The sequence below is a fragment of the Spodoptera frugiperda genome, chromosome 6 (assembly GCF_023101765.2).
Source record: "Spodoptera frugiperda isolate SF20-4 chromosome 6, AGI-APGP_CSIRO_Sfru_2.0, whole genome shotgun sequence".
Lineage (NCBI taxonomy): Eukaryota > Metazoa > Arthropoda > Insecta > Lepidoptera > Noctuidae > Spodoptera > Spodoptera frugiperda.
The window spans coordinates 5,786,641-5,812,291 of record NC_064217.1 but is presented as its reverse complement, the minus strand read 5'-3'; the positions used below and the strand labels follow the sequence as shown (position 1 = coordinate 5,812,291).

Here is a 25,651-nt window from a genome sequence, read left to right as displayed (position 1 = left end):
TGTTGGTGTTCGTTTATTTAGTGAACTTGGAAGCTCGCTTTCGTGTTTGTGCATAGGGTGTCGGGTATGATTGTGTGCGTGAGTTGTAGAGGCGCGACATAGCTTTGCCGTCTCCATGACTTAAAAGTTTTGTACGGAATGAGACCTGCGAGCTAGTTCTGCGCCGGCCGGCACGCTTGATGCACGCGTGTGGGACGCTCGCGTCCAACTTCTTCGTGAATCTACGAGTTTTAAAACTTGTTTTATAAAACATTTTAACTTGAAAGTTATTGAACTGTATAATATTGAGTGACGATTAACATTAAGTTGATGAATAAAGTGATTATTAATCATCGTAAATAGTGTGTTGTTTATTTTTTTTTCTGTGAAACTGCAACGTGTTTGGTTCAACGGACTACGGAGGAGGTTGGTCGTCGTATTCTCGTGTATAGGCTATTGTGCATCAACCAAATAACTCCGGCATATTTTGTCTCTCGTTCACAAACTTTACTTTTGAAGTTGACCGCTGGAGAACAGTTGGATGTAGTTATTAAATAAGTTTTCTGAGGCAGTTGAAGTGAAGTTGTTAGTTATAAATGTAAAGTAAATATTCAAGGCAATACTCATGCATGTTATTATAAAAATATCTATAGACTTAGTAAAGTTTTAACATACCCAAAAAGTAACTAATTTACTCGATTAGAGTACAAAAACTCAGCATCAACTAGGATACATTCAAGATATAGGAAAGATATTATTGTGTAATGACCATCACGAATTTTGTGAGCGGTCGGTTGAGTTGAACAACCTGGGAGGACGCAAATAGACACAAAACAGACAGTACACAAATGTACGGTAACGGCTCACAAACTGTTCCCCTTTACAAATCATAGTCAGGCCTTTAAATTGTTCAAATACCTGTGTAACTAGATTTCTCTACAAGCAACCCATTGTGAAAATAAACAAAATAATACTCTTTATTTGTACCGTACAAATTTTAAAGGATCGTTTAACTTTGTTTATAATTAACATAAGATGTTTTTTATTTGTGTTAAATTAATCCATTTTACTTAAAAATACGTACTTAAATCCTGTTAAAGATGTCTTGAAAACAATATCAAAGAACTTTCCAATCTTTTCGTAATTATTTAAGTAAAAGATAAAATGTGATTTTGTATAAAACATTTTATACTGTAAAATTAGTTAGAGTATTAATTTTCATTTAAACAAAGTAATTAAATGAAAAAGTATAACACTTGATTTTCGAAAACATTTTCCACGATTCTTCGAAACAATTTGTCTAGAACATTGATGGACTTAAACTGAAAACCCCAATTTTAAATAGCACTTTTTATAAAGAAACTTTTTTTATGAAACAGATAATTGAACAATTTTATCTAATTCAAAGATAAAAGAAAGATTTAAAAATAAGGTTTTAACAAATCGAACCTATATTTCAAAGAAAACTTAATATTGAATTGGCATTCGTTTAACTATTTAAAATATTTAAACATATAAATTATTCTACAAAAACAATATAAATTATTCTACTGACATACTATTTTAAATAAAGGGACGACCATATTAATTTTTTACTCCAAAGACAAGGATTAAAAACTTTTTTTTGTTAGGACAGGAGAAGGTGCTAAAATGAAATATTTAAAACATTAAGCATTTAAAAATATCAGAAATGTAAATACCAAAGTTGAAATGTGAATGAGATGGTAAAATATAAATAGGTATCGTCTGTAAATGAAATTTCAAACATTAGCTAGGTATTCAATAAAACTTTACTACTAAATTATGTATGTAGGTAAATGCATGAACAAGAATTCATAAGTGAAGTAAATTTAATTTATCTTCCCATAAAAGATATCTAATACTAATCATCATCAACGACATTAAATAAAAATTAAAGCATGCTATACAGTTAATGTCTAAACCTACAAAATATTCTGGAATAAACAGTACCTTGAACAGAATATAATACATAAAACATATTAAGTACGATAGCTCAACAAAATATGATACGTAATTAAAACACATTTGCGCTATTAAATAATTAAGACACTTCGAATGTATTACATTTAACTGTAATGAGCAAGCAGGAAAATAATGTATACAAAACAAATTACCGGGAAAACAAAAAGTAAAATTGTGAAAAGCAAATATAGACTCAATAACTGTGATAATAGATCATCTAAAGCCTAAACAGAGTACATTTCAATCGGCGTAATACGGTCCAGGGCAACCATAAGAGAGGTCAATAGCATTACGACGGTCCCGGAGTCCGTAAAAATCTCATTCTATAACGTACTAAACTCAACCCCGCAGATATCAAAGTGGTCATAAAGTCCCCTTGCATCCCGTCAGAAGAATTACTAACATTGCCACCTTGTTGTTTCTCTGTGTCCTAAACAATTGATATCTCTATTTGTATCAATAAGACTGGTAGCAGACGTTTACGTGAATTTCGTACGTGCTTCGAATTCAGACTCGTGTTGGACGGACGCAGCATTTATTGAAACTATTGACATTTATACTAGGTTTATGGATCATTTTTGGGGAATATATCGGAATCATATTTGTGATAACTGTTTTATTGGGGGCTCTGTAATGGTTTTGAGGGTTCTTTTGGCAATAAATAATGATTAATGAGTTAATGTGGAGTCAGTTAACGAAAAATGCGGTATTTTAATACGCAGGTTATTTTGAATTTCACAATTTTTATGTGGAGAAATATAAAAATTACCTTTATGCTTAATTTTATTATTAATTCTTAATTCTTAACAATCTGAAACAAACGATCATACTCAAATATTAATGTTATCATATTAAACCGACTCACCCACAGTTCAGTAAAGGCAAAACTATGAGCACTTATTTCTGCTTGATACAAAATACTTATCTAAACTAGATTAAGGAGATATAAGGATATAAGAAGTATATCAACGAGAATTAAACAAAACCCCGCTTAAGTTACAGCCTAAAACTGAAGTCTCAATTACTTAAAACATGATAATAATTAAGCATAACACCATAATACAAAGTTAAGCCAACTTATGGTGGAATTTAATATTAATTTCTGTTCGTATAGGTCTGCATAGAGGTCGGTCCATCCCTTTGAATCTAAGAACATTTCTTGAGGTTGCGGTCTGATCCAATAACTCTGTTAGTACCATTTAATTGATTTTGTACAACAGAAACTAATTAGAATTGAGGTTTATGTAACCGAACAGTATTAATAAGTTATCGTGTTGACCCTAACATCATCTCGTCTTATTAATCCGTTTTGGTTAATTGAATTAATTAATATTTGCCACGACGTGTGCGTTTATGATTGCCTACTACCACACAGGTTAGGCTTTGTGATAATTAAATAAATATATAGTATATAAGGTTAGTTTATTTTCCAAATCAATTCTTGTGTAGACATACATATAATGCAAAAAAAATTTCAAATATTTATATGTGTACCTAACATAAAATAAAACATTATATTTAAAAAGAAACATAAAATAAAAATGTTTAAAGCTTGTATGAAATACGTATGACATATTTTCTTCAAAGAAAAAAATGTTTAAACTCAAATACCAAAGAATCAAAATCAGTGAGTTAATATAATAAACAAACAAATGTTATGTACAAAGCAAAATAAAAAAGAACAATTTCTAGTAACAAATAAAATTCTTACGAATTTTCATAAGAAATTGCTTTAAACTCTTTCGATCATAAAAAATGGCTGGATAAAGTATTGAAATAGCTTTCTTTGAATAACGTAGCTTTACTAGTATGTTCATATTTTGAATTAATGATGTTTATCAGGCATACTTTTATACTTGAATACATTTAATGCAGTTCATATTTTGAAGAAAATTTACAAAGAAGATCTAAGCTATCGTCCTTTCTTTTACAATTCGTAGTAGAAAAAATATCTGATATTTTATCGTTTTTGTTTAAATAATGCTTGTTATTTGAAAAAATATTGTCCCACGATTTTCTCCTGTAATGTGGGTGCGTTTATAAACATACAAGTTTACGTATGACACCTAGACCCGAAACAACAATTTGTGGATCACACAAAGAGTTGCTCCGTGCGGGAATCGAAATCCGAAAATCGCTACACGTAGCGTGGTAGTCGGTTGCCCACCGCACCTAGCATTGCAGCCAATAACAAAGATATATTAATGGTTTTTAATCCATTCAAATCAGACTCGAAGTTATTTTATTTAAGAGAGTAATGATGCAGAATAACTTTTTTCAAGTTTTCTATAAATATACCTAAAATAGGCTAGTTATAAGTATAGTATTTGGTATACCACAAAAAAATATTTCAAACTTCATTGTTAAACCATTCAGATTACGAAAAATTTTAGTCCACAGCCTCGGCGTGCCATGAGAACTAAGAAAAGTCTTAAATTAAAAAAATAAAGAAATTCAATAATAGGTATAAATGTCAACAAATTATTACAATTATTTATCTAGTTTCAGATCTAATTAAAAATCGAATATTTAAATAACTGACTATTTTATATTACTAATTTATATCTAAGACACTTATTTCATTAATTATTTAGGAAAATAAATAAATGATAGTGTTTCACACTACTCGTATCGCCTCAACAATATTTAAACAGTTCTCGTCGTAAGGAGCTTACAATTCGCTATTACAGTATTAATAATTCATAGCTTATTTCTGGGGGCGCTCGTATCGTTTCTGGACACAATCCATTTAATTTTGCTTGCACCACGCTACATGTTACATCAACAACTGATTAATACTCTATTTTAATAGTCTGATCTTTTTGTTTTGTTATTATTCTACACAATGTCAATAATATTCGATTCATTAATTGCAAGGAATTAATAATTAATTAATTAATTATAAATAATTATTATATGTTAATAATTTCTTGTTCTCGTGATATTTTATTATAACCAAATACCGCAGTTTAATATCACCGTGTTTTAATCACCACATTAGTTTTATGAAATCACCAAATGAAAATTCCATGTTTTTCTCATCACTATCTATAGAAATGGTAACCTATTTAATTTGGTTTGTTTCCTACGTTCAAAATAAACACAAAAGCATTTCTGGATGGCTATTGAATTTGGTTTTGTTAAAACTTAATAACTTAATTCTCGAACTCTCAAAACCGGCTCCAACCATATTAGGACTGAAAATTGAGATAATCACTTTATCGTCCATTCTCATTTTAGGTTTTATAAAATTAATCCTTAAGTTTTATGAATAGGTATAATTTTACATTACGCTAAACTGGTCATAGGGTGACCGACAGTAGAGTACACTACTTAACTCTTCTAGCGGGTGTCATGAGAGGTGACTAGCGGATTACACGTTTAATAGAGATTGAGCAGCATCGCTCTCCTGATAAACTTGAAGCAAGGAAATTATGGAAATCTCTCTAAACCATTTAAAGGACGCCATAGTAGCGGACTGTCACAAACTGTTTTTTTTGATATGAAAAACTAATTGAGTAACTACACCACCAAAATTCATAGTGTCGTCCTACTTCTTTTTGGAGACCTACAATACTTTTATACATAAAAAAGAAACTTGACAAACTGACCCGATGAAAACTTGTTCTGTTCGGAGAGCGCTGAGAATAATTTTGTGTTGATTGATAAGTACCAGAATATAGTCATTATCTGATTATAAAGAGAGACAGGACTGTGATATGATCAAATCGATGAGATGATCAGATAGTGTGATGGTAGGATAGAATAATGAATTACTTTAGATAAGTTTAAAGTTTATATTTGAGAAAGTATTCAGTTATTTAAGATCAATTTACACAAGGTATAAGTATAAAAAAGGTAGAAAGAGTCAACTTCCGATGAGTGTTTCACAAATTGAAGTAATTAATTGTATTGTATGTAATTTTTATCTTTTAAATAAAGTTGTTATTATTGACAGTTACAAATTGAAACGAGATAAAGAAATATTTGATACATTTCACGCTTAAATTATTTGTACAATATCTCCTAATTAACAAGTTAGATGATAAATTAAACATGATTTGTAATTATTTAGTGTATGCCAAATTGGTTTTAACGTTATCTCTAATTGAGTCCAATTTGCTTTATATTCTTTGATGTGAATGTATAAGTTAAACATTCAATTCAATTTGTTACTCTCTATGTAATTCAATTAGACTGGTTTGATTTCGAAGTGATAATTAAAAGGTAAATAATTGTAAATATCGCGCAAAAGTCACATAGATACCCTTTTTGTTTCATTACCATCTCTACGTTCAAATCACATTTATAAATCGTAATGTAGTATAGATACCAGTAAAGATATTTAGTATAGATGCCCCATAAAAGGAAACAGTAAAAGAATTAAAACAAAACAAATAATTTCAGAACTTCCAAGCATAATTAATATCACTTTGCATTTCAACAGCAAAATTTCAAACTACACTCCACTAAAATCATTAAGACCATTAAAATGTAATTGTGGTGCGAGCAAATGTTAATTTGCTTAACTAAGATGTGTCGGCAGATATTTTTACCAGGTTTAATGACGTGATATGGATACGGGTTCAGGAGGAAACATCGAGTATTGTGTTACGAAGCTCACTGGTCTTTATCGAGGCGAAATTTCATTATAATCGTACCCCATTCCACCTACCATTCAATTGGAACACCTTCATACAATTGGGAGGGTTGCCTCAATGGCTTGTCGGATGAAATTTCTTAACATTCTTCGCTCATAATGAGCAGAGGCTGTCGTGCAATGGCCAGTAACGGTGTAATTGTACAGCGAAACGAGATCGACAGATATTAAAGGAAATTAAATCCGCTTAATGAACTCCAGTAATAAAATTATAACATTTAATATTTCTACAAAATTTTCTTGATATTTTTGTTGAGAAAGTTTTAATTAAATTATTTTTGGCTAACCCCAGAATGGTCTAGACAGTTTCCAGCCCCTGCTAATAGATTTTAATGTAAATTTAATATTTGATATACACTCGTGTTTGATACTCCGTTAAATATATTATGAACATACTGTGATAAAAATAAACCAAAAAGCGTTGCAAGCTTCATTAGAGAACTTAGAGAAGTAATAAATAAAAAATCAAATTATAAATTAAAAGCACGGAACAGGTTCATAAATCAAAAAATGGAATCTTATATACAGGATGTAGATACGAAGAGAAAGAATAATAATTTACAAGATAAAAAATCGCCTATCAACGTTCATGACTAAAGTCGTAGTGAATCACCTGGTAATGAAGACATCATTATAGGACCGGTTCCGATGGCCGAGGGGCTACGAATTACGACAGAAGCTTCCATTTTTTTTCTTAGTATTATTTAACGCACGACCAAGTCGTTAACTTAAATATTTGTATTTAGATCTTACCTCTTGAGACGTGTTTATATTGATTTTTATCGGATACCAGGCGCCGTTTTGTATCTACTGATCAACGTCTTTAAACCCAGAGATTCAAAACGACTTTTGTATTTTTTATGTTCATCATATTTATTAAAAAACTAGGATAATAAAATTGAACCGATTTAAAATTTCATCTATCATTTCAAACGAATCTCACAGTACGTTCTGATCCCTAGGGATAAAAACAAAATAAGAAATGAGTTTTAATGTTGATACCCTTAAAGTGTTATTTAAAAATGGGGGAGATTTGAAATATTTACTCCAAAGGATCTACTGTCAATTGAACAAAAATCGCTCAGGCGTTTAACCCGTAGAGATGTGATAAGTATAACCGACATCATTAATCATTCGAAATAAAATTTTTGAAACCCTCCTGTATGACAACCTCTAGCCGAGGGTCCATCATCATGTACATTAAGGACGAAGGATAATAATATTATATGAACATCTTTCATACATAAAATACATTCTATTGAATACAACGTTTTCATTTGAAATTGGCATGCTATTATATCTATGTTTGCGTTACCTTGCTGTATATTAAAACCTTACCACTAAACAACACTACAGCTATGATTCGCATTCATCTATCTAGATTTGAATTTATAACCAATCTCGTGCCAGCGGCTTTTGTCTTATCCAGTCGATTCATTCAATATGAAAAAAGTCGATACCGCTAATGTTTGTTGAAAACATGTTAACGCCAGACTTTTTTATTCCGCTGCCAATCAAATGAGACTTGTATTCTCAAGTCGTTAAATATTAACTAGAATAAAAGATGTACTAAGTTCCGTATCCCAGTTCGGGTAAACCCAACTAACTCGACACGTTTCTATCCCTTTCATAGTCCCTTTTTTGAAGGGCCCTATCTATTTAATTCATCTCTGGACTCTTTCAACGAGCGATCCCTGACCGCGTTCAAAGATATCGGTCACATGACGACCGCTGAGAAAGATTGGAGTTAAATTTAGTAGAAGACATTTATTTACTTATTCAGCGATGTCTTTAGGTAATCATCTGTGAGGGTAGCAGATCATTACTGATAATACCAATGTAATGGATTAACTCCCAATGTGACGCACGCTCATGTTTGAAGTCCAATTTCATATTATACGACATACGATCGTATTATTTGGTCCAAAAATAATTTCTATTATTATATCTTCATTTGTTTGATGATACTATATTAATGTTGGGTATTATTTGCCTTATTGATCCCATTTTTGTTTAGTCGCTACCTGACTAGTAACTGCGTAAGGGTAAAATATAAAGTACGTCTGTGTAAACATTAATGGCAATCATTTCCCATCCCTAAACCATTTAGAATCCCTGCAAAGCAAACATATTTTTGCAATTAAAGGCCTATAACCGCCCAGCCGAATATCTAGCGCGTGGCAATTAAAAACAAAGCAAATACAGTATTTTCTATGTTAACCGCAATAAAGGGTAGCTGATATACCCCTGTTGCATATCGCCATGCGGTTTCCATTACAGAGGTGTGTTTAATGCCATCGGCTCGTGTAATGGTCTTTGCTGCCATTAAGCTACCCCATACCATACTACTTTTTTAATGTAAACTCAACAAGCAGAATTGTCATTTTTATTGTCAAATAGGCGTACGCAATGTTTTTTTTTGCTCGTTCCCTATAATTTCGTTTTATCGGTTTCATTATATTTTTATTCAGAGTTATAGTATCGGTGACATTTGTTGCTATATCTGTTGCGTCTGTTGGTTTTGATTGTGTTTGATAGATTCGAATGATAAATTATGTTTCTTTTTACGGTATCAAATTGTTTTGTATGAACAATGGAATCTAATGATAGACCAAATGGTGGTTTCGATAATTTATGATCTAGACTTTTTGACATATCTACTAAATGAAATAAAAACGAAATAGTGTTTATTTACTTGAAACTAGCATTTTGTTAAATTAATTACTGCTATGAGTACACTTAATTACTTACACTACCTATCTAAACCGAACTAATTACTATGTTTCGTCGGTTAATAAATGTTCTACACAAAACATCGAGTATAACAAAATGATTGGCAAAGCCATAGGTGGGTTAATTACTTTAGCCTAATCTAAATTAATTGCAAGTTCATAGTACTTTTACCAAGTAATTACTTTAACTTAATAACTACCAAAGGACGTAGATTTAGTTTTTATTTATTAACAACGGCCGTCGCGTCGGTTAGGTAGGAATTTAGGCCTAAAAGCTAGGCGTAATCAGCTTACAAAGGTTATCTTTGCCTGTATGAGTAATGCCTTGAAAATGGATTTATGGTTTCCTTTTAGTTAAGTATTATGAGACATTATAAGCCGGAGTTTAGTTGCCTAAGATCAAGGTCAGATTTACAAAGGTTGTCTTTATTTGCAGACGAAACGGGAAAATGTCGTGGATTTGAAGCTTTGACTTTGTAAAACTTTTGGTGCTTAGTGTTTTTGATTTGAGAAACTATGTTTGAGGTGAATGTTCGGACTATGGATAGCTTAGCTGTGGTCGTGAGATGGTCCATTCTCATGCTGATCGGCGTGAGTTGGCACGTTAATTCTCAGACAGTGCAACAGACAACTGAAGTGGACAATTCTTATAATTTTTACTATGAGCAGCCTTGTTGTTCTGGAACGGTTACGAAGAGCAAATATCATATGCGACACAGGCGAGGTAAGTGTTTTATTTTCAAAATATACATTAGCGCACAATATTTGGTGTCTTGATTATATTATTTTCTTGTCTTCCTTTTAAGGCATCACAGTGATATAGGAATATAACATAATGATTTGTTAAAACCCCTCTCATAATTTTCTTAGTACCTTGAATGACTAAGTTTATTAGCAATACATCAGCTGATTATAAGTAAAAATAATAGTAAAAAGCAAAAGATTTATATTACCAAAAAAGTACAATATAAAGCTAAGAAGTAGATACAATAAACCTACTTCCAATTTTGTTGCTAAAATTCACATGAATTGAGTCATTAGTCAAACAATAATTCTTTTTTACCTGACATCATTAAAAGGTGTAAAATTAAAAATTTAAAAAACCCCCGACATGTAAACTTAAAAATTTCCCTTAAAAAGTAAAAAATAATAAAAGAAACTTAATCTTAAAGTACCTAAGAATGTACTAATAATTCTAAAAAAATAATACGTCACGTTGGGGGACCGCTCCTAATTATTTCATACTTATCTACGATTTGTTCATAAGTATTACATGCTTGGTGTTAACATTAAAGTAAATTGATGTTTAAGTACTTAACTATAACGCAGAAAATAGAAATACAGCGGCGCGGGCGGCGGTGTACAGTCCGTATGAATGCGGTCCCCCAACGAGACGTATTTTTTTTTTAGAATTATTAGTACATTCTTAGGTACTTTAAGATTAAGTTTCTTTTATTATTTTTTACTTTTTAAAGGGAAATTTTGTTTACATGTCGGGGGTTTTTTAAATTTTTAATTTAATTTTTTATTTTATACTTTTTATAGGTAGGTTAGGTTAAGTTAGGCTTAATATGTTACAAATTGTAAGTATAATTTCGATTTGTAAATATTCGATTTATAAAAATTTTATATTTTTGTTATTAAATTTTATTTTTTTTATTTTTATTTAATTTTTTATTATAGTTAATACGAAAAAATAAAATCTTTCAATATCTTCTTTCAGTGCGGTTTAATTTGGGACCCCATTCCAGTATATTTGCAGACCTTCGGCTAATCTCCCCACTTTCACCGCTCATAACTTTAAAACGGCTCAACCGATTTTCATCAAACATGTCTAAGAACACTCGCACATAAGTCCCCTTTCATACGAAAAAAACTAAATTGAAATCACTGCATCCGTTCGGGAGTTATGATGCCACAGACAGACAGACAGACAGACACGTCAAACTTATAACACCCCTCTTTTTGCGTCGGGGGTTAAAAAGCAAAACCAAGATACATGAATCACAAAGATGACTCAAAATACTCAAAATCTCACACACACATGCACACAACTAACACACACACGCAAACGTGTCACAAGTACTCCTATCACTAACACATTCAAAATTGAGACGCTTTCAAGGGTACATGATGTGGAGTGAGAAGGAATTATATGTAAATATAGGGGAGAGAAAGAGATAGAGTTCTCCTTTTGTTTCTTTGCGCTCCCCGTGACGTTGAGAGTGAAGATTTTAATACAGTTGTAGTTAATATTTCCCCTTTGACTTGTGTAATAATGAATTCTATACTTATATTGTGTATTACTCGTACATAAAATATTGATTGATACGGCATTAATATAAATTAATGTATACAATTTACAAAATGTTGTTTAGTTTATAAATTTAATTACTCAAGTAAATGTTCTCCTAGTTATACCTTATAGAATATTTTAATATATATTTATCATGTTGATGAAAATAAATTATACTCAAAAAGTTAACATATACAAACAACCTTAAATTTATTTTGCTTAACTATGACTTACATATCCAGAACTTTGAAATTCTTCACAATATTAATATCAAAATTGAATTTAAACACCAACATTTACCACTTACCAACGCATCTCAATAAATTAACATTCCAATTACACAATTAAGTTTACAGGTGACAATTCAAAATTATTGTTATTACTGTTGTGGCTTTACTAGGGTTAGAGTATTGGTCATCCTAAACCGCAATATTAATGTTAAATTTACCGCTATCACTAAACAATACGGGCTTAAACAGTTTGTAGGGGCTTAATGAATTCCAAACTTGTGTCATTAACCATAGCTGCACTTAATTAATAACTCTTTATGGAACCGCGGATTGGACATAGATTTTAATGTCGTTGATAACAAGGATAATGGCGTAATGATGGTATTACCTTTACCAATATTGTTGGATTGTACAGTATATTTACGTCAAAGGTTTAAGCTTAACTACAGATGTATAAATGTCAAAAATGAAATTGAAATTGGTGTAATGTGGAATAAATTGGGTAGTTACGTTTTCATGTTTTTACACTCCAGACAATATGCTTCAAGTGAAATAATCAAAAATTCGTTTAGAAGTTCTGAGAATTGTTCAGGAGCAAAGCTGGCGTGCTAGTTTACTTTAAATATCAAATTAGAAATATGTATAAATTCTCAGGTGACCAGTGTTTAAAAGTCTATTAGCTACATCTGTCATTTACTGTTCAAGGATGGCAATTTGGTAATAATTTTTGCGTTACATTTACCAAAAAAAGTTGTTTATTAACGTTATATTTAGACACGTCTAGATTTCTATCACAACTATCCATGTCCCTAAAATTACACGTCTTAATCCCAAAATAGACAGAAAATACCATTAAAATAAAACCTCAAAACGAACACGTCCACTTAAAAATATTAAACTTGACCATTTAAAAAGTATTCAGTGGAACGTGACCCTTTTATGTGACATTATTTAACGTTGTCTATACACATTATGTATGTTTGTGCGTCCACACGCCTGGCCAACTTTCCTAAAACACTGGTTCTACTAATGACAGGCCGCTTGAATACTCCACCAAAGAATGATCACAAACTTATTCATCCCTTTATTCGCGTCGGGTATTTGAAGGTTTCAACCCTTGTAATTAGCAACACGCTACTAATTTCGGCTGTTTTATTATTATTATTTGTAGTTTGTAGCCTCAATGGCGTGTGGTATCTGAATAATCCTTTCCGGAAAATGTGTATGTAGATTAATACATGTCTTTTTACACAACAGCTCATATTAAATACTAGCTTTTGCCCGCGAGGCGTTCGCGTGGATAGTGACTTCCGGCAAATTTTTGGTTTTAACCACATAGTTCCCGACCTCGCGGGATCTCTTCAAAAATGAGATGTGGAAGATATTCCAGGGAACTTTTCAAAAATCAACATAATGAGCTCTGCGTTTGAATTTAATAGATGTATACTCACTTAGGGCATTGAAAAAATAGTTTAAAAACGGACTTAAACTAACTTAAAACTAAAGAAAGCTACGAATCGAATTTATAACAATTAAAAAAGAAACTATATTACAACCTATCCTCTATGCTATTCTAACCAAGCTTAAACTAATATTTTAAAAGAAACGACTTTCTAATCTAATTAATTTATAAATTAGACTTACAATTTTATTAAAAAAACTAACTACAGTAACTACTAATAATCGATATCAAACTAAACCTACGTTAAATATTTTAACCAAAAATCCAGGAAAACCCAACAAATAAACTTATTAATTGACAAATACAACGAAACAATTTAGAATATACGCAGCAGGACCACTACAGACAAATAATCATACGTGATTACACTTTTTCTACGATAGTACCGAAGCGCTCGGCCGATACCCAACCAAATGAATGTAACGAAACCATAGCGCGATCTATTTCGATCCCAACGCCATCTAAATAAAGACAACTGGATTATTTATTTATACTCCGTTCGGGCAACTAAAAGTTTAATTATATTGATATTATTTTTTTCATACCTTTTTACTATTTATTTACTTTTTTATGAATTAAAACAATAACATGAACGAAGCGTGTACGATCGACATAGAATTATCTATACTCCGTTAGAGCATTTTCTTTGTACTAAATGTTTAAATATTGATATTATTTTTTTCATACCTTTTTACTATTTATTTACTTTTTTTCGATAAATTAAAACAATAACATGAACCGAAGTCGTGTAACGATCGTCATAGAATTATTTATAAATAATTTATTTCTTATTTTTATTTTTTGATTTTTGAAATAAAAATATATCTATGTCCTTTCTAAGGTTCTAAACTATATCTGTACCAAATTTCAACCAAATCCGTCAAATAGTTGCGGAGATTAATGGTATAAGCTAGAATGTAGACGTGATTCTTTAATTTGACATAACTTTTTTATTTATGAACCGATTGACATGAAACAAACACTAAATGTAAATTTAAGCATCCGACAATATATTCGTGAAAACCGCATCCAACTCGGATCAGCCGTTTCTGAGATTAGCGCGCACAGACGAACAGACAAACAGACAAACAGACAAACAGACAAACACACAAAAAAAAAGTTAATTACATTTTTGGGTTCGACATCGACATAACAATAACCCCTGCTATTTTTTTTATTTTTATTTTCAATGTACAGACAGCACTTTTCTACGATTTTATTATATGTATAGATAATCTTTTTTAATTTGAAAGCGTTACAATAGCATTTTCACGTTCAAAAATGCCATAATGTTTTGCAAAAGTAAGTTTAGTTTAGGATAGAAAATTGCAAACTACACGTTTTTGCACTGCCGTAATAAAAACTGATAAAAGTAAAATAATGTAACCTAGCGAATATTGAAATGCACGGGAAATAAATGAAGAGAATTTGTTTCAATATTAGACTTTTTTAATATTGTCACACTATTATTATAATGTAAGTGCTATAAGCAATATATTAAATTCGCATTGGTAAATTCATAAAATTTTATTTAATTATTCAGGGTTTAGAACATAAACTACACACAAATCGGATGCAAATATGCTGTATATAATTGCACAATGGAATTCTAAAGCGGTGCCTACTAATATTATTACAACGATCGTGTTTCCCTACAGGGAGATGGGATGTAAAATTTAATAAGAATTTCAACAAAAAATATGAATGTAGACATGCATGCGACGTATGCAGCTGACGCCAAAATATGGGCATATTATGATGTCCCTAATCTGGTTCACGGTCTGCTGATCGGGACGGCTCTCTCGATAACAATAACCGACTTAATACGCCCGATAATCGGTTTTCGCTATTCGAAAACATCCGTGATTGACACTTTTGATGACGTTTGAGCCGAAGCAAACGCCCCCGAGTTCACCAATCGTTTTCCATTACGCCGAGGGGAGTTTACATTTGCAAATAAAATATAGAGCCGAATGATTTGTGCAAGTGGTATTGGCAAATAGTAAAATTGTGTTTGATTAATCGTAGTAGTTATGTGTGGTAAATGTTTTGATTTTATTGAGATTATGATTTATTACAACAAAAAGTTCCGTTTAAAACGAATGAAGCTTCTACTGAATTCTAATAAATATAATATAATAAACTGAAACTGCTTTTATTATTCTAAGGCTATAATTTTAACAGTCTGCAGAATCTTAACTGGCTACTTATACAATTGTACTAATAAAGTATTCTAGACAGAGATAACAATTCTTCAATGATAATACGGAGCACTAAAACAAGCCCCTTAATGCTTTAGAATTCTAAAGTTAAAACGATCCTAAATTAAACTGTAGTCCACCAAGCCAAACAAAAGTCGTTACAACCCAAGAAACGACTACAAACACAAAAGAACATAATATTTAACTAAAGTAGGGAGCTCGCTATTTCAAACTTAAGTGACCATGAACTGAAACACTCAAAACGATCCAAGAGTGAGCTGGATGAGTCTGAGAGGCAAATGTCCATGCTAGTGGCGAGCAAACAAAAAATACGCACAGGCCGAGTTGAAAGAAAGAGTGCACTTAACCAAGCAAAAGCAAAAAAGGTAAAAAGAATCACACAATAAGCGAAGGAGGCAGACGGTGCCACGTCCGGACTAGACGAAACTTGGGCGAACAACCTGACCGCTTTGACTCACTGACCATGCGTTTGATGCCTTCTAACTTTAGACTTGTTTTTTGTTTCTCTCGTTTAATTTGATCGCAAGTTCTATTGACAATTCCACTGAAGCGTGCCATTTTGGTTTTTCCATTATTCATTCAGGACATTGTTCTTGTTCGTGAACAACATTGAAATTGTTGTGGTTTTTATTCGTCAAAAGTATTCCAACTTTTATTTCTGGATTCGTATTACTTATCTAAGTTGTCTACAACTAGTATTATTTTCACATTTATTTTCTGAACAGCTCCGACAATTGTGAGCTATTTTCGCTACCCTCACACAATAGTATTTGACATACGACACCGAACAACACAAGATGACATTACCTATTTCGTATATGGGTTGGCCACAAAACATTTTGCTTAAAATTTAGTCACGTAGTCAGTGGAGGGTGTCCCATGTCGCATCTTCAAACCATTGCGATGGTCCATTGTATTCTCAGGAGACAAAAGGGTTGAGCACCCTCCAAGGAGGCTTACCTTCGTCAAACCGCTTTTTGGAATCAAACGTTCAGGTATTTGGAATAGATTGGAACATTTTATCTCGTGTTGTTGGTTCTGGAAGAGGACGATTTCTTTATGTACGTTGAATGTTTTGTTGCTAATATCGTATGCAAAATCTTTTGTACTATCTGGTTTGGGATACTTGTGGGGCTACTGCGCATCTATTTGTACATATTATGTCAGTAACGGATTTCTTTGTTTTGAATATGTATATATATGAGTATACTAGTCACAGACTCAGGTCTGTGACTGTATATTTGTTGTCATGCAGAGTGAAGGGTTTTATATGACAAGACAATATAATAACACAACCTTTTAAAAAACCATAAAATAGGTACATACTACTAAATACTAACGTCTTAACTTACTAAATCAACAATAGCATTCCTAAAACTAATTACACTTACTACACGTATACTGTATCTAGTCTTAATTTACTGCTGTTCAATGTGCAAAATGTTTAATTAATGCTATTTGCATTGACCACATTGCAAATAAACATTGATTACTGTAAATGAGCCATTAATTTTAGATACACCTTCAATATTTTGGTTTCATTTGTAGATAAATTATATTAATTTAAATGTTAAACATGTTGTATACAGCTAAACTCATAAATATAAACATGGCCGTCGATTGAATACTTTTTTAAACAAAAATAATCGAGATTTGATATTTTCAATGGACGACAAACGACCTTAGAAACGGAAACACAAGCTAAACAAACGATTACATTTGCCGGTATTCTTGCGAGCCCCAACATTTGCTTTGCAAAATGACCGCATTCAAGAGCAAGCGTTCCGTCGACACTGCTTTACACAAGTTAAATATAACAGCTATTTACTGACAGTTATGAAAGACTCTGTTATATCTAATTGTTTTGAGACTTATTACTACTTATTTACTACAACACATAGTTTCATATCTATTATAATTTCCAATAGTATATTAGGAGAAAAGAAAATTATTTTTTTATCACCGAAAGCTTTCAGAAAATAAGAGAGGCTACTTTTTATTCTTACAGGATTACTCTTAAGTAGTTCCTAATCTACTTAAGAGGAATCTTTTAATGTCATACAGATAAAACCGCTGGAAGGAAGCTAGTAATTAAATACAATTATTATTATCGATAATGACAAAACCATATTTACTTTGTACATTGAACTGAAAAGAATTGTCTTGTCAACCATAAAACGATTTCTCATTAAACTTATCCCAGAACAATTTAAATATAGGCCTATTAACGTTTCAAGCATAGTTAAGTAATTCATCGTAGTTGCATATATTTGGCATTTTATATTATAAACTGGCTATTTTCGGATACATTTTGCCGATGAAACTGCTCTGATAGCGATGCGACCTCATATGAAAATAAAGCGTCCATTGTTAGTGAATATTGCGTGAAGTAATGGGAAAAAGTCGGGGTTTTATAAAATGGTTTTATGCTTGCATACTCTGTGAGGCGAGCTGATAGACCGGGTAGCGTGTGGCAGTCAATTCAGTTGAATGTTTGGTGCATTTATCATTCATACTGGAACTAAATTTCTCGTATATTGTTGAGATCATTGTGCTATTGGTATTTGAACATTAATTAGAAAATACTAAAGTCCTTTGATGGATTTTCCATATGGAATGTGTTCACATCACATCACATACATCAACAGCCTATAATTGGCCACTGCTGACTAAAGGCCTCTTCTCGTACGAAGAAGGTTTGAGCATTAATCACCACGCTTGCTCTATGTGGGTTGGCGATTTTGAACTTATAACTTGGAAAAAGTCACATTAGTACTGGCTGTTGGTAGGTTTCGAACATGCGGGTTCTCATGCATGCCGGCGGCGGGCGTCTTAAACCTTAGAGCCATCACGAAATGTGTTCAAATATACATACTTACATGTTTAAGTTAGACTCTCAACAATTACAAAATAACCTCAGAAACAGGCCTTTAGTTAAATGAGAAATCATGTGTCTGTGGAACAACACTTCGCAGTAACCTCGTTACACAAAAATATTGACTTTGAAGAGATTAAATAATTAATGAATAAAGTGTAAACAAACGCACTAATTAGTAACAGTGCATTTGTTTCGTTATGCAGTCCAACAATAATAATTGCATTACGCCCGGAGCGCAATTTCATCGATAAGTTCAATTTACGCGAAACGTTATTGCAAACTAATTAATAAAATTATTTTAATTTTACATTACATATGCATACATAACCATTGGAATAACAATCTGTCACAGTTGTGACGTAATCAGTTTATTAAAAGCTGCGGATGTCATGTAAACCGACATGACTTTAACGAGATGTGTTAGGCCGTTGCAAATTGTTAAAATATTGAAATGATATTTTTACATGACAAATTGTTATTATAGGTACATGAATGTCCATAATAACTCAAACAGATAACATTATTTAAATTGATTACATTTACTATTTATTTGGAGCATAATAAACAGGTATTGGATGAATAAACTAGTACTTCGTTTTTAGGAACTCCTTGAATAAGAAATCACATCACAGTATACATATATAGAATTAAAAAGCTGAATTAAACAGCAACGTGTGTCTTCACACAACCCGGCAATACAATTACTCGCTCCGTATGGTTATAATATTGCACAAGCCGTGCACCACACAGAAATCTAAATTAAATTTCATTCAGTACTTTATCTCCTTTGCCGACGGGACCTTGAGTCAGGCCACATTAACTGTATTAAGGCCGCTTTGTTCACTTTAAAACAATTGTAGCAACGAGAAGAGAATCCACAAATTCCACTCGTAAAACACTCATCAGAAACTCCGCTGACGTCTGACGCCATTGTTGCCGAAAAGCATCAAAATTCTTCGCGTCTGGAAAATTTTCAGCCTTTGTGCGGCGAATGGCCGAACATTGAAGCCTCACAAGTTACTTACTTAATCTCTGCTCCGCCCCCTTTGTGTTCCAGTCATCAATACTTTTGGAAATTGCACCTCGAGCAAGTTCTGCGACTGGTTTGTTCGTGTGCTTATTGGGAACGGGAATCTACCTCGCGGCGTACATTTACGTCCTGCGGGTTTAATTTCGAACATTAAAAAATTAAGTGCAACTTTCGGCTGACTATTCTCTTATATTTTTTAATTCATTTGTCTTCTGCTCTGACGTTTAGTTGATTACGTATTCCTATGTAATATCTACACCACAAGGATCTTGATTAAAAAAAAAACCGACTTGGATAAAACTGAAATACATAAATCTACGCAAACAAGTTAAATAAGTCCAATTATAAATTATAATTTCCTTACGAAATTGTACTGCAATTATTTAATTTAAATAAAGAAGTAATAGAAACGATCCTGACAAAACGTTTTTAACGCAATAATAATAAATCTTTCTTGCAGCAGCTTGTCCCTGGACGTTCTCTTAAAATTTCGTTTGCACGAATAATGGAATAAGTTTAATTAGTTTCCTCTGCAGAGGTGCCTAGTCTTAATTAAGCTTTGGTTTCAGCCATAATGTTAGAAGTCCCTGTTTGTTTTCGACGCCTACAAATCCTATTCTAGGTGCTTGCCGATTCTAAATATTTACTTTTGTGAACATTTAACGAACAACGGAGTCTGTTATATTCTGCCGCTTTGATTTTGTACAGCGTTTATGTGTTTCATTAACGACTTGATTACGTTGCTAATTTGAAATAAGCTAATGAGCTCGTTAACCAACTTAAACTTTAAACTTATTTTGAAAACCTTTTGAGATTCTAGTTGCGAAAATTATAATAATTTACACAACTCAATGACATAACGAACTCTGCTATTTTTTATTTTCGTGAATTAATAAAAAATCTACCTAAGCTGTAACTGTTTTGGTGTCAGGAACAATAAACACAAAGAACTGGTCTCCTTTATCGAGTCTCCTTTTATTCGAATGCAATCCGCTTTCGTCAAAGGTAATTCGATACGTGGATCTTGTTCGTTTTCTGTTCGCACTTAAGCATTGCGCCTTTAGTTTGTTTTAGCTGTAACTTTATACGCGGGAACTTTCGTTCGCGCCCCTATTGACACTTCCAATCAAAACATGTGAATGGAATCAATGTACGGCTCCTTTGTCTTGTTTTTTCGGAAATCGATGTAAAGAGTTGTATTGTAAGGTATAACTCCGATAAAAAACATTTTTATTTCCCGATTTAATTCGTCCGGAGCAAATTTTGAAATGACTTTTTTCCAGCCATATGAAGTTTGTAATCGCATGGCTGACTTCATTCATACATTGAATATTGGATGTATTGAACAAAATGATAAATTGAACTTTAATGAATGGCAATAACGTTTCGAACCATTTAACAAAAACACTCAGTAAACATACCAATATCATAACAAAACAATTGTTTCCAGTAGTCGTTGATTTGTAAAAAACAGAGGCGCGATACAATGGTATTCATTCGAATCGTGAATTAAACATTGATCTCGATGTATTAACCGTACGTTTACGATCATCGATATAAATCGTCTGATATCGATGCTATAAAACAAACCGCAGGATTACCGATTTAAATTCGTCGATATCAAAGCAGTTAAAGGGGGCCTTTATAAATTAATGATGCCAATTTCCCTAATGACATTGTAAAAGGAAAGTTTACGATTAACGATTTTGGTTTTCACGATTGTATCGTTGTTGGCTAGAAATGTTTACCTCCCTATGTTCTGTTTTTGGGTAATTATTCAGCTTTATTATTGTAGTTTAAAATTAGTTCATGGAATATACTCAATAGGAGGTTGAACGCACCACAATATAAATACATATAAAATACTAATAATAACAAAAATAAATTGCACAAATAATTTTAGAGGTCAAAAGCTCGACAAAACTGGCTGACGTATATGAACCTGAAACATTGTACCAAAGAACAAGAATGATGAATTTTAAAATGTCAATATTAATTCATTTAGAAATTCAAAAGTTACAAAGTCATGTTAAACTTGAAAATTAATTAACAAATGACCTTGAACACTAGATGGAGTGTAAAAAATGTTAATAAAAGTACCTGAATGACGAAGACGGGTCGGTACCTAATATTATCATTATTTGAATTAAAGTAGATGAAATAATCATCAGTGACAGTTTAATGCAAGACTAGGGGCCATCGTAAAGTAAGATTTGTCATAATCTCAAGATTAGAAGTTGTTATCTTAAAAATAGTAATTTAAAAAACTAAAAAACCCGACTGCGTTTCTTTATAACATGAAAATGAAAAAACCCAAAAACAAGAATACAAGAAAAATTTAAGCAGTCGGGACCCATTCTAAATATTATGAAGACTTAGTGAGGGCACATACGGCTGGCTTTCTAGAATGGGTCCCGACTGCTTAAATTTTTCTTGTATTCTTGTTTTAGGGTTTTTTCATTTTCATGTTATAAAGAAACGCAGTCGGGTTTTAGTTTTTTAAATTACCATTTTTATTTTATTTTCTTTTAGTTTTATTATTTATTATATTTTCATATATCTAATGTCACTCTCACAGTAAATACGAATCAAACGACCCCTATCAAGCTGAAATCTATCGAGTCGTTCAAGCTAGAGAGTGAGCAATATTCGAATTTGGCGCCAAAAATCCGTAATTTTGTTTTTTAAACATTTTGACATATCCAGTGTCACTTTCACAGTAAATACAAATCTAACGACACCTCTCAAGCCAAAATCCATCTAGCCGTTTAGGCTGCAGAGCGTGCCAAACAATTATACATACATACATACATACATACTCTCGAAAAACATAACCCTCCTTCTGGCGCAGTCGGGTAAAAAGATTAAGATTTTCAAAGATCACTGCTCGGTTTCTTTCAAATGTACTGTTGCTTAGCCAGCTCTTACAAAACCTAAAAGAATAGTAAAGATATAGATAAATGTACATAATCTCTACTGTCATCATCACTGACCTTAGAAAAAATAGGAAAATCTTATTAAAAAAGAGACACCAAGAAAGAATTAAGAGGAACTTAAGAAAATTTACCTATCAGTGTCAGTTAATTAAAAAATTAATGAAACCAAAAGTTGTTACGAAATAAATAAAAAATGTACAGCAATTATGTCAGACACACAACCTGAAGTGTATAACAAGGTTTCAATCTTGTAAACTCAGGTAAGTTCTGTTAGAAAATTAATTATCAAGTGCCTTTATCAGGTGATCGGCCCGGGGCACCGTATTTCAATCGGGATCTCAGTGTGTTTACTTAGATTTGATTTGTGCAATCAAAAACAAATGTCCCGAGATTGTTCCCCGTAATTAAACTTTGGGGATCCATGTTGTTATTTAGGGATGACGTTGATGATATGAAGTTTCTGTTCGATCATGTCGAGGTTGGTTTTATGGTGTTATTATGGTGCGTGTTTAGACATGCAGATCAGATTATATTCATTGATATTTCGTTGAATAATAATCATAGTTGAGGGAACCTCTCTGTTTTTTGGGCTGTTGCATATCAATATATTTATAACTGATCTGTTTCTTCTTTCGTAAAACGCAAAAGTTTTAACTAACTTACTTTTTTCGATATTATTATGTGTAAACTTCTTTAAATAAATTGATATTCTACTCGCTAATCCATTCTGGTTGTTAAATTCTGTCAACTCTAGACGTTTTTTCGAGAAAAATTCTAATAACTCCCGTCAGATATCCATTACTAGAATTGTCGATTTTGCGAAACGTCTGCCATTACCTCGTATTCGCGAAACAGCGACGTCAGCTTTCAAATATGAGCACTTAGTAAGCTATTTTGAATATATTAAGTAATTATATTATCAATATTATATTTTTTATGTTATATAACTAAATAACGACATTTATTAATTTTTTGACTGCACTGTTGGCGTGGTGGTAGGGCAACCGGCTGCCGCGCAACAATTCCGCACGAAACAACTCTTTGTGTGACCCACAAATTGTTGTTTCGGGTCTGGAAGTCATGTGTATGTGAAATTATATATTTGTAAACGCAAGACATGTAAAAATCCTAGTGAGTAGAAAAAATTAAAAAAATCTTAAAGTAAATCAATGATATCTAACAACAAAATAACGGTGTTAGCAGTTTTGCTGCGCTATTAGTTCTATCTCCAAAACATGTCCAGATTCGGTTACACTTTCGTTGCTCTATTAAAACAAAAATCTGATAGAGAAACTAAACCTGATTTTTCTTAAGTTGAGTGACTTTGAACGTTCTCATCTAGATTTCTTATTTATCTTTATATATCCTCTAGACACCTGGAGTACTATAAATAGTATTAAATAAATGTTGCTGTAAAGGCCGAACGTTTTAGAACTTTGTGCTTCGAGTACGACCGGGCAGCCTTTTTATAGCATCAATTCCCGAGTGTTTGTTTTTTCCCGCTAAATAACGTTCGGCCTTTACCAGCAACATTTATTTAATACTATTTATAGTACTCCAGGTGTCTAGAGGATATATACTTCTGTACGTGTGTATGTCACTGAACTCCTCTTAAACGACTAGACGGATTATGATGAAACTTTTTGTTCTGTTCAAGAGGATCTGAGAATGGTTTAGATTCACAATTTTGTCCGCTGGACAATGTTTTTTTAATTAGTTTTTAATTTATTAGTAGTTGTTGATTTTGGAATGTTTTACATTGGATCCGACAGACGGCGCTACCATCGCAGTGTCAAATATTAATGACGTTAGATATTGTCATAACATTTGAATAACAATTTTCATCAAAAAGGTCCAGAATGTTTTAGCTTATTAGTTTAAAATTTTCAAATTAAAGACGTGTAGACAGGACAACGTTCTGTCGGGTCCGCTAGTTTATACATACATAAAGGAGTCTTCAAGTAATAAGGAATAAGCGAATGCAACAATACCTCCTCCATATCTACTTTAACTATTTATAAAATATGAAAAGTAAAAACTTGAGAAAAATCTTTTTATACCTTCTTCACCTAGTTAAGTTTTATTGGAATAAATTGCATTCACTTCACGGCACAGAGTTAACTTATGAAATGTTGAATGAGATTAACTTTTCATGTCTCCTAGACCGAACGGGTGTTAAGTGCTGCGACATTCTGAGGCTATTAATCATGATGAATGCAAGCTGGCTCAAATAATAATATGAAACTTTTAACTTAATTAAAAATAACGCTGGTATTTATCAAAGATCTGTATATCCCATTCCTTCATTAAATTAGGACCAGCCAACCCCACAATAGGTAATGTCGGCTTCCCAAATTATATTACTTTATTGTTATTCTTTTTTACTTTGTTCCCCCAAACTAACGTAAATTGGCTTGGGATCACGCCACTGTTACGATAAACTGCGCCATTGGATTGGTTTGTTGTGACTTTGTACTACTTAGTTTTTATGAAGGGAATATTACTCAGAAACGATTTCGCGATCACTGACTCTTTTATAAAACCACGAAATAATTTTATTTGCGATTATTGTAGCGTAATAGGTTTTGGGAAAGGAAATTCGTGGGACTGTAAAAGCCAAATATTTTATTGTGCCCAACTTACGAGACCGTAAATATTTTAGTGTGTGCGTCGTTTTTAATATTTCTGTGACTTCTGTGAAAGTTAGCCTAAGGATATACACGTAAGCCAGCCGTACAGATTTATATTACGTTTTAGAGGTTACGATTTTAGAGAGAAATGAAAAATATTTACTTTTATTATCTAGACTGCGCAAGCTGAAAGGTTTTTTGGCTCTCTTTTACGTGTTCTTTGAAAATTTTAAACAGACTGCTTCGGGTGCCTAGGGCGACATTGCATCCCATCAAGTAACCTAAATTAAAGGTAACGGACATCGTATTAATTACAACTTTGTGCTACTTCACAAACTTCATCGTCAACAATACATTCATTTTATGAAATGAATAGAAATTAAAATAATTTAACTTGTCACCAATGACACTACTATGTATAAATCACATTATGTAATACCAAGATTTATTTACTGGACAAGTGAAAATACAATGACGATTTCGATCCTGACTTGTTATACACAAGAAATCTGTAGCCGCTTGTTAACACAAAGAAAGAACAATACATAAATCGGGCTCAAACGATGTTTTATCCCACTGTAATACTGGTATAACCTTTTGTTTCTGCAGAACA

General features: G+C 32.2%; 1 protein-coding gene across 5 annotated transcripts in view; it reads left to right on the top strand.

Moving 5' to 3' along the window:
- The window catches only part of LOC118267494 (semaphorin-2A), a 317,052-nt gene that overhangs the window by 197,431 nt on the left and 93,970 nt on the right, over positions 1–25,651 (top strand). For 3 of the 5 annotated variants that reach the window (XM_050694399.1, XM_050694400.1, XM_035581521.2), the window contains exons 1-2: positions 138–405; positions 9,791–10,078. The exons of the other annotated variants lie outside the window; for them this stretch is intronic. In XM_050694399.1, the coding sequence (XP_050550356.1) occupies positions 9,871–10,078 (208 nt within the window). In that variant the 5' untranslated portion in view covers positions 138–405; positions 9,791–9,870. Of the gene's footprint in view, positions 1–137; positions 406–9,790; positions 10,079–25,651 lie in introns of those variants that run through there. 5 annotated transcript variants of the gene reach the window in all.